Below are 11018 nucleotides of genomic sequence, written 5' to 3' on the forward strand. Positions count from 1 at the left end.
TGATACTAATGCAGATGATACTAATGATACTAACGATACTAATGCTAATGATACTAACGATACTAATGCTAATGATACTAATGATACTAATGCTAATGATACTAATGCTAATGATACTAATGATACTAATGCTAATGAATCTAATGCTAATGATACTAATGCTAATGCTAATGATACTAATGATGCTAATGTTAATGCTAATGATACTCTGGGAAATGAACTGTAGGCGTACAGTACATTGTGTATAGCTGGTGGTAGCCAGAGTACAGTGCCTTAGCCTTGTGCAGTGACGTCCACCTCCCAGAGACGTGAGGTCAGTTGCCCCTGAAACAAATGTGCTGACAGCAGGGCCTACATGCCATTAACTTCAGACTGATGGTGGTAGGAGCATGGTATTAAATGGGGCAAAGATCCCACATGGCCCAGATCCCATAGGGCCCAGATCCCAGGGCCCAGATCCGAGATCCCATAGGGCCCAGATCCCATAGGGCCCAGATCCCATATGGCCCAGATCCGAGATCCCATAGGGCCCAGATCCCATAGGGCCCAGATCCCAGTGCCCAGATCCCATAGGGCCCAGATCCCATATGGCCCAGATCCTATAGGGCCCAGATCCTATAGGGTTCAGAGTTCAGAATACATGCCAGGATTCAACAAAACCTTGTTCATAGTGACCCTCCAGAAACAATGCCTAACATCAGAAACATTAATACTACAGCATTGGTCCGAACATTCAACTCACTTCTATGGGAAGTTATTCTGAAGACCAGCACTATGCAGAGAAACATGACCCGTGTGGTTTAGAGATTGACCCATGTGGTTTAGAGATTGACCCGTGTGGTTTAGAGATTGACCAGCATGGTTTAGAGATTGACCCACGTGGTTTAGAGATTGACCAGCATGGTTTAGATATTGACCAGCATGGTTTAGAGATTGACCCGAGGGGTTTAGAGATTGACCCGTGTGGTTTAGAGATTGACAGGCATGGTTTAGAGATTGACCCGTGTGGTTTAGAGATTGACCCGTGTGGTTTAGAGATTGACCAGCATGGTTTAGAGATTGACCCGAGTGGTTTAGAGATTGACCCGTGTGGTTTAGAGATTGACCAGCGTGGTTTAGAGATTGACCAGCGTTGTTTAGAGATTGACCAATGTGGTTTAGAGATTGACCAGCGTTGTTTAGAGATTGACCAATGTGGTTTAGAGATTGACCAGCGTTGTTTAGAGATTGACCAGCGTTGTTTAGAGATTGACCCGTGTGGTTTAGAGATTGACCAGCATGGTTTAGAGATTGACCAGCATGGTTTAGAGATTGACCAGCATGGTTTAGAGATTGACCCGTGTGGTTTAGAGATTGACCAGCATGGTTTAGAGATTGACCCGAGTGGTTTAGAGATTGACCCGTGTGGTTTAGAGATTGACCCGTGTGGTTTAGAGATTGACCAGCATGGTTTAGAGATTGACCCGAGTGGTTTAGAGATTGACCAGCGTGGTTTAGAGATTGACCAGCGTGGTTTAGAGATTGACCAGCGTTGCTTAGAGATTGACCCGTGTGGTTTAGAGATTGACCCGTGTGTTTTAGAGATTGACCCGTGTGGTTTAGAGATTGACCAGCGTGGTTTAGAGATTGACCAGTGTGGTTTAGAGATTGACCCGTGTGGTTTAGAGATTGACCAGCGTGGTTTAGAGATTGACCAGCGTGGTTTAGAGATTGACCAGCGTGGTTTAGAGATTGACCCGTGTGGTTTAGAGATTGACCCGTGTGGTTTAGAGATTGACCAGCGTTGTTTAGAGATTGACCAATGTGGTTTAGAGATTGACCAGCATGGTTTAGAGATTGACCCGTGTGGTTTAGAGATTGACCAATGTGGTTTGGAGATTGACCAGCGTTGTTTAGAGATTGACCAGCATGGTTTAGAGATTGTTAACCTATTCTACAGTAATGTTAAGCTATTCTACAGTAATGTTGACCTATTCTACAGTAATGTTAACCTATTCTAGTCTGAATCACTCTGCAGTAATGTTAACCTATTCTACAGTAATGTTAACCTATTCTACAGTAATGTTAACCTATTCTACAGTAATGTTAACCTATTCTACAGTAACGTTAACCCATTCTACAGTAATGTTAACCTATTCTACAGTAATGTTAACCTATTCTACAGTAATGTTAACCTATTCTAGTCTGAATCACTCTGCAGTAATGTTAACCTATTCTACAGTAATGTTAACCTATTCTACAGTAATGTTAACCTATTCTACAGTAATGTTAACCTATTCTACAGTAATGTTAACCTATTCTACAGTAATGTTAACCTACTCTACAGTAATGTTAACCTATTCTACAGTAATGCTAACCTATTCTAGTCTGAATCACTGTGCAGTAATGTTAACCTATTCTACAGTAATGTTAACCTATTCTACAGTAATGTTAACCTACTCTACAGTAATGTTAACCTATTCTACAGTAATGCTAACCTATTCTAGTCTGAATCACTGTGCAGTAATGGTAACCTATTCTACAGTAATGTTAACCTATTCCACAGTAATGTTAAGCTATTCTACAGTAATGTTGACCTATTCTACAGTAATGTTAACCTATTCTACAGTAATGTTAACCTATTCTACAGTAATGTTAACCTATTCTACAGTAATGTTAACCTATTCTAGTCTGAATCACTCTGCAGTAATGTTAACCTATTCTACAGTAATGTTAACCCATTCTACAGTAACGTTACCCCATTCTACAGTAATGTTAACCTATTCTACAGTAATGTTAACCGATTCTAGTCTGAATCACTCTGCAGTAATGTTAACCTATTCTACAGTAATGTTAACCTATTCTACAGTAATGTTAACCTATTCTACAGTAATGTTAACCTATTCTAGTCTGAATCACTCTGCAGTAATGTTAACCTATTCTACAGTAATGTTAACCCATTCTACAGTAACGTTACCCCATTCTACAGTAATGTTAACCTATTCTACAGTAATGTTAACCGATTCTAGTCTGAATCACTCTGCAGTAATGTTAACCTATTCTACAGTAATGTTAACCTATTCTACAGTAATGTTAACCTATTCTACAGTAATGTTAACCCATTCTGCAGTAATGTTAACCCATTCTACAGTAATGTTAACCTATTCTACAGTAATGTTAACCCATTCTACAGTAACGTTACCCCATTCTACAGTAATGTTAACCTATTCTACAGTAATGTTAACCTATTCTACAGTAATGTTAACCTATTCTACAGTAATGTTAACCTATTCTAGTCTGAATCACTGTGCAGCAGAGGAAGCTGGTGGGAGAGTCTATAGGACAGGTTCATTGTAATGTCTGGAAGGGTATTATGGCTCAGTATCAAACACATCAAACATATGGAAACAACATGTTTGAAACCATTCCATTTACTCCATTCCAGCCATTACAATGAGCCTGTCCTGCTACAGCTCCTCCAACCAGCCCCCACTGCTCGGCAGTAATGTTAACTGACCTGTGCTAGGACATGAGTCTGACAGCAAAACCACAGACACTCCCAAATCTACTGACTCATCAGAAACAGGCCCTCTCTCTCTCTTCCTCTCCCACCCCTCTCTCTCTCTCTTCCTCTCCCACCCCTCTCTCTCTCTCTTCATCTCCCACCCCTCTCTCTCTCTTCATCTCCCACCCCTCTCTCTCTCTTCATCTCCCACCCCTCTCTCTCTCTCTTCCTCTCCCACCCCTCTCTCTCTCTCTTCCTCTCCCACCCCTCTCTCTCTCTCTTCATCTCCCACCCCTCTCTCTCTCTCTTCATCTCCCACCCTCTCTCTCTCTTAATCTCCCACCCCCTCTCTCTCTCTCTTCCTCTCCCACCCCTCTCTCTCTCTCTTCATCTCCCACCCCCTCTCTCTCTCTTCATCTCCCACCCCTCTCTCTCTCTCTTCATCTCCCACCCCTCTCTCTCTCTTAATCTCCCCCCCTCTCTCTCTCTTCCTCGCCCACACCCCTCTCTCTCTCTTCCTCTCCCACCCCTCTCTCTCTTCCTCTCCCACCCCCCTCTCTCTCTCTTCCTCTCCCACCCCCTCTCTCTTCCTCTCCCACCCTCTCTCTCTCTTCATCTCCCACCCCTCTCTCTCTCTTCCTCTCCCACCACTCTCTCTCTCTCTTCATCTCCCACCCCTCTCTCTCTCTTCATCTCCCACCCCTCTCTCTCTCTTCATCTCCCACCCCTCTCTCTCTCTTAATCTCCCACCCCTCTCTCTCTCTTCCTCGCCCACACCCCTCTCTCTCTTCCTCTCCCACCCCTCTCTCTCTCTTCCTCTCCCACCCCTCTCTCTCTCTTCCTCTCCCACCCCCTCTCTCTTCATCTCCCACCCCTCTCTTTCTCTTCCTCTCCCACCCCTCTCTCTCTCTTCCTCTCCCACCACTCTCTCTCTCTCTTCCTCTCCCACCCTCTCTCTCCGTTCCTCTCCCACCCCTCTCTCTCTTCCTCTCCCACCCCTCCCTCTCTCATCCTCTCCCACCACTCTCTCTCTCTTCCTCTCCCACCCCTCTCTTTCTCTTCCTCTCCCACCCCTCTCTCTCTCTTCCTCTCCCACCACTCTCTCTCTCTTCCTCTCCCACCCCTCTCTCTCCGTTCCTCTCCCACCCCCTCTCTCTCTTCCTCTCCCACCCCTCCCTCTCTCTTCCTCTCCCACCCCCCTCTCTCTCTTCCTCTCCCACCCTCTCTCTCTCTTCCTCTCCCACCCCTCTCTCTCTTCCACTCCCACCCCCTCTCTCTCTTCCTCTCCCACACCTCTTTCTCTCTTCTTCTCCCAACCCTCTCTCTCTTCCTCTCCCCCCCCCTCTCTCTTCCTCTCCCACCCCTCTCTCTCTTCCTATCCCACCCCCCCCTCTCTCTTCATCTCCCACCCCTCTCTCTCTCTTCTTCTCCCAACCATCTCTCTCTTCCTCTCCCACCACTCTCTCTCTCTTCCTCTCCCACCCCTCTCTCTCTTCCTCTCCCACCCCTCTCTCTCATCCTCTCCCACCACTCTCTCTCTCTTCCTCTCCCACCCTCTCTCTCTCTTGCTCTCCCACCCCCCCTCTCTCTCTCTCTCCACTCCCACCCCCTCTCTCTTCCTCTCCCACCCCTCTCTCTCTCTCTTCTTCTCCCAACCCTCTCTCTCTTCCTCTCCCACCCCTCTCTCTCTTCCTATCCCACCCCCTCTCTCTCTTCATCTCATACCCCCCTCTCTCTCTCTTCCTCTCCCACCTCTCTCTCTCTCATCCACTCCCACCACTCTCTCTCTCTTCTTCTCCCACCCCTCTCTCTCTTCTCTCTCTCTCTCTCTTCCTCTCCCATTTTGTGAATTCTTGGTTGGTGAGCAGACTCCAGACCTCACAACCATAAAGGGCATAGGGTTATACAAGTATTTTTATCCAGATCCTAATTGGTATGTTTAATTTTATGTTCTTATTGGTGGCATAGAAGACCCTTCTTGCCTTGTCTCTCAGCTCGTTCACAGCTTTGTGGAAGTTACCTGCTGTGGTGCTGATGTTTAGGCAGAGGTATGTATAGCATTCTGAGATTTACTGTCAGGGCCCAAGTCTGACAGAATCTGTGCAGAAGATCTAGGTACTATATTCTGATAGATCTTCCCCTATCTCTCTCTCTCTCTCTCTCTCTCTCCCTTCCCCCTCTCTCTCTCTCTCTCTCTCTCTCTCTCTCTCTCTCTCTCTCGCTCTCCATCTCCATCCCCTCTCTTTCTCTCTATGTCTTTCTCAATAGCTCCCAGTCACCTCCGTTAAGTTGTGTGTTAGGAGGTCAAGACAGGAGGTCACTCTCCCTCTCCCATGTGTTATTAAATAAAGGAGGAAAGTGCTTTCATGTTTTGAAGACCTCAGGGTAGCACGTCCACCCACTTGCTTCAGAGAACGAGAGAGAGGAGAGAGAGAGGAAAGAGACAGAGACGGAGAGAGGGAGAGAGAGAGGCAGGGAGAGAGACAGGGAGAGAGAGAGGAGAGAAAGAGGCAGGGAGAGAGACAGGGGAGAGAGGAAGAGAGAGAGGCAGGGAGGGAGAGACAGGGAGAGAGACAGGGGAGAGAGAGGCAGGGGAGAGACAGGGAGAGAGAGAGAGGCAGGAGAGAGATAGGCAGGGAGAGAGAGAGGCAGGGAGAGTGAGAGACAGGGAGAGAGACAGGGAGAGAGAGGCAGGGAGAGAGACAGGGAGAGAGAGAGGGAGAGAGGCAGGGAGAGGGAGAGACAGGGAGAGAGACAGGGAGAGAGAGAGGCAGGGAGAGAGACAGGGAGAGAGAGGGAGAGAGAGGCAGGGAGAGAGAGAGACGGAGAGAGACAGGGAGAGAGACATGGAGAGAGAGAGAGAGACAGGGAGAGAGAGAGACAGGGAGAGTGAGAGACAGGGAGAGAGACAGGGAGAGAGAGAGGCAGGGAGAGAGACCGGCGAGAGAGAGAGGGAGAGAGGCAGGGAGAAGGAGAGACAGGGAGAGAGACAGGGAGAGAGACAGGGAGAGAGAGAGGCAGGGAGAGAGACAGGAGAGAGAGAGGGAGAGAGAGGCAGGGAGAGAGAGAGAGAGAGAGGCAGGGGAGAGAGAGACAGAGAGAGAGACAGGGAGAGAGACATGGAGAGAGAGACAGGGGAGAGAGAGAGACAGGGAGAGAGACATGGAGAGAGAGAGAGAGAGAGACAGGGAGAGAGGCAGGGAGTGAGAAAGAGAAAGAGAGAGGCAACAGGGAGAGGGGGCATGTGGGGGTGGGAGGGGTGGAGTCAAATCCTTAAAAATCCCATGAGGAAGTAATTACGCCATACCCTCTGAATACACACACACACACACACACACACACACACACATACACACACACACACACACACACACACACACACACACACACACACACACACACACACACACACACACACACACACACACACACACACACACACACACACACACACACACACTTTGAGTCAGTTGGAACAATAAATAAATAAACTAAAGTGAGAGCGAGAACAATATCCCCATTTAGAACCCCCCCAAATGAGTCCCATTCACACCCACCCACCCCTATCCTAACCCACTCACCCCTATCCTAACCCACTCACCCCTATCCTACCCCACTCACCCCTATCCTACCCCACTCACCCCTATCCTAACCCACTCACCCCTATCCTAACCCACTCACCCCTATCCTAACCCACTCACCCCTATCCCTAACCCACTCACCCTATCCTAACCCACACACCCCTATCCTACCCCACTCACCCCTATCCTACCCCACTCACCCCTATCCTAACCCACTCACCCCTATCCTAACCCACTCACCCCTATCCTAACCCACCCACCCCTATCCTAACCCACTCACCCCTATCCTAACCCACCCACCCCTATCCTAACCCACTCACCCCTATCCTAACCCACTCACCCCTATCCTAACCCACTCACCCCTACCCACACACCCACCCCTATCCTAACCCACTCACCCCTATCCTAACCCACCCACCCCTATCCTAACCCACCCACCCCTATCCTAACCCACTCACCCCTACCCACACACCCCTATCCTACCCCACTCACCCCTATCCTACCCCACTCACCCCTATCCTAACCCACTCACCCCTATCCTAACCCACCCACCCCTATCCTAACCCACCCACCCCTATCCTAACCCACCCACCCCTATCCTAACCCACCCACCCCTATCCTAACCCACCCACCCCTATCCTAACCCACTCACCCCTATCCTAACCCACCCACCCCTATCCTAACCCACCCACCCCTATCCTAACCCACCCACCCCTATCCTAACCCACTCACCCCTATCCTAACCCACCCACCCCTATCCTAACCCACCCACCCCTATCCTAACCCACCCACCCCTATCCTAACCCACCCACCCCTATCCTAACCCACCCACCCCTATCCTAACCCACTCACCCCTATCCTAACCCACCCACCCACCCCTATCCTAACCCACTCACCCCTAACCCGCCCACCCACTCACCCCTATCCTAACCCACTCACCCCTATCCTAACCCACCCACCCCTATCCTAACCCACTCACCCCTATCCTAACCCACCCACCCCTATCCTAACCCACCCACCCCTATCCTAACCCACTCACCTATCCTAACCCACCCACCCACCCCTATCCTAACCCACTCACCCCTAACCCGCCCACCCACTCACCCCTATCCTAACCCACTCACCCCTATCCTAACCCACCCACCCCTATCCTAACCCACCCACCCCTATCCTAACCCACTCACCCCTATCCTAACCCACCCACCCACCCCTATCCTAACCCACTCACCCCTAACCCGCCCACCCACTCACCCCTATCCTAACCCACTCACCCCTATCCTAACCCACCCACCCCTATCCTAACCCACTCACCCCTATCCTAACCCACTCACCCCTATCCTAACCCACCCACCCCTATCCTAACCCACCCACCCCTATCCTAACCCACTCACCCCTATCCTAACCCACCCACCCCTATCCTAACCCACTCACCCCTAACCCGCCCACCCACTCACCCCTATCCTAACCCACTCACCCCTATCCTAACCCACTCACCCCTATCCTAACCCACTCACCCCTATCCTAACCCACCCACCCCTATCCTAACCCACCCACCCCTATCCTAACCCACTCACCCCTAACCCGCCCACCCACTCACCCCTATCCTAACCCACTCACCCCTATCCTAACCCACTCACCCCTATCCTAACCCACTCACCCCTATCCTAACCCACCCACTCACCCCTATCCTAACCCACTCACCCCTATCCTAACCCACCCACCCACCCCTATCCTAACCCACACACCCCTAACCCGCCCACCCACTCACCCCTATCCTAACCCACTCACCCCTATCCTAACCCACCCACCCTATCCTAACCCACTCACCCCTATCCTAACCCACTCACCCCTATCCTAACCCACTCACCCCTATCCTAACCCACCCACCCACCCCTATCCTAACCCACTCACCCCTATCCTAACCCACTCACCCCTATCCTAACCCACTCACCCCTATCCTAACCCACCCACCCCCTATCCTAACCCACCCACCCCTATCCTAACCCACCCACCCCTATCCCAACCCACTCACCCCTATCCTAACCCACTCACCCCTATCCTAACACACCCACCCCTATCCTAACCCACACACCCCTTTCCTAACCCACCCACCCCTATCATAACCCACTCACCCCTATCCTAACCCACTCACCCCTATCCTAACCCGCCCACCCACTCACCCCTATCCTAACCCGCCCACCCACTCACCCCTATCCTAACCCACCCACCCCTATCCTAACCCACCCACCCCTATCCTAACCCACCCACCCCTATCCTAACCCACCCACCCCTATCCTAACCCACCCACCCCTATCCTAACCCACCCACCCCTATCCTAACCCACCCACCCCTATCCTAACCCACTCACCCCTATCCTAACCCACTCACCCCTATCCTAACCCACCCACCCCTATCCTAACCCACTCACTCCCTATCCTACCCCACTCACCCCTATCCTAACCCACTCACCCCTATCCTAACCCACCCACCCACCCCTATCCTAACCCACTCACCCCTATCCTACCCCACCCACCCCTATCCTAACCCACCCACCCCTATCCTAACCCACTCACCCCTATCCTAACCCACTCACCCCTATCCTAACCCACTCACCCCTATCCTAACCCACTCACCCCTATCCCTAACCCACTCACCCCTATCCTAACCCACTCACCCCTATCCTAACCCACCCACCCACCCCTATCCTAACCCACTCACCCCTATCCTACCCCACTCACCCCTATCCTAACCCACTCACCCCTATCCTAACCCACCCACCCACCCCTATCCTAACCCACCCACTCACCCCTATCCTAACCCACTCACCCCTATCCTACCCCCACTCACCCCTATCCTAACCCACTCACCCCTATCCTAACCCACCCACTCACCCCTATCCTACCCCACTCACCCCTATCCTACCCCACCCACCCCTATCCTAACCCACCCACCCCTATCCTAACCCACTCACCCCTATCCTAACCCACTCACCCCTATCCTAACCCACCCACCCCTATCCTAACCCACCCACCCCTATCCTACCCCACTCACCCCTATCCTAACCCACCCACCCCTATCCTAACCCACTCACCCCTATCCTAACCCACCCACCCCTATCCTAACCCACTCATCTTATCCTAACCCACTCACCCCTATCCTAACCCACCCACCCCTATCCTAACCCACCACCCTATCCTACCCCACTCACCCCTATCCTAACCCACCCACCCCTATCCTAACCCACTCACCCCTATCCTAACCCACCCACCCCTATCCTAACCCACTCACCCTATCCTAACCCACCCACCCCTATCCTACCCCACTCACTATCTAACCCACCCACCCCTATCCTAACCCACTCACCCCTATCCTAACCCACCCACCCCTATCCTAACCCACTCACCCCTATCCTAACCCACTCACCCCTATCCTAACCCACCCACCCCTATCCTAACCCACCCACCCCTATCCTAACCCACTCATCTTATCCTAACCCACTCACCCCTATCCTAACCCACCCACCCCTATCCTAACCCACCCACCCTATCCTACCCACACACCCACCCCTATCTAACCCACCCACCCCCTATCCTAACCCACTCATCTTATCCTAACCCACCCCACCCCTATCCTACCCACTCACCCCTATCCTAACCCACCCACCCCTATCCTAACCCACCCACCCCTATCCTAACCCATCCACCCCTATCCTAACCCACCCACCCCTATCCTAACCCATCCACCCCTATCCTACCCCACCCACTCACCCCCTATCCTAACCCACCCACCCCTATCCTAACCCACCACCCCTATCCTAACCCACCCACCCCTATCCTAACCCACCCACCCCTATCCTAACCCACCCACCCCTATCCTAACCCACTCACCCCTATCCTAACCCACCCACCCCTATCCTAACCCACTCACCCCTATCCTAACCCACCCACCCCTAT

General features: G+C 51.4%; 2 protein-coding genes across 2 annotated transcripts in view; one reads left to right on the plus strand and one right to left on the minus strand.

Moving 5' to 3' along the window:
- Positions 1-11018, minus strand: part of LOC135532224 (ventricular zone-expressed PH domain-containing protein-like) — an 86731-nt gene that overhangs the window by 21268 nt on the left and 54445 nt on the right. The window lies entirely within an intron of this gene.
- The window catches only part of LOC135532222 (uncharacterized), a 34541-nt gene continuing 24269 nt past the window's right edge, over positions 747-11018 (plus strand). Inside the window, exon 1 of the mRNA XM_064959817.1 lies at positions 747-1922. Coding sequence (XP_064815889.1) covers positions 747-1922 — 1176 coding nt within the window. The remainder of the gene's footprint in view (positions 1923-11018) is intronic.

Source organism: Oncorhynchus masou, unplaced genomic scaffold (genome assembly GCF_036934945.1).
Source record: "Oncorhynchus masou masou isolate Uvic2021 unplaced genomic scaffold, UVic_Omas_1.1 unplaced_scaffold_1772, whole genome shotgun sequence".
NCBI classification, from domain to species: domain Eukaryota; kingdom Metazoa; phylum Chordata; class Actinopteri; order Salmoniformes; family Salmonidae; genus Oncorhynchus; species Oncorhynchus masou.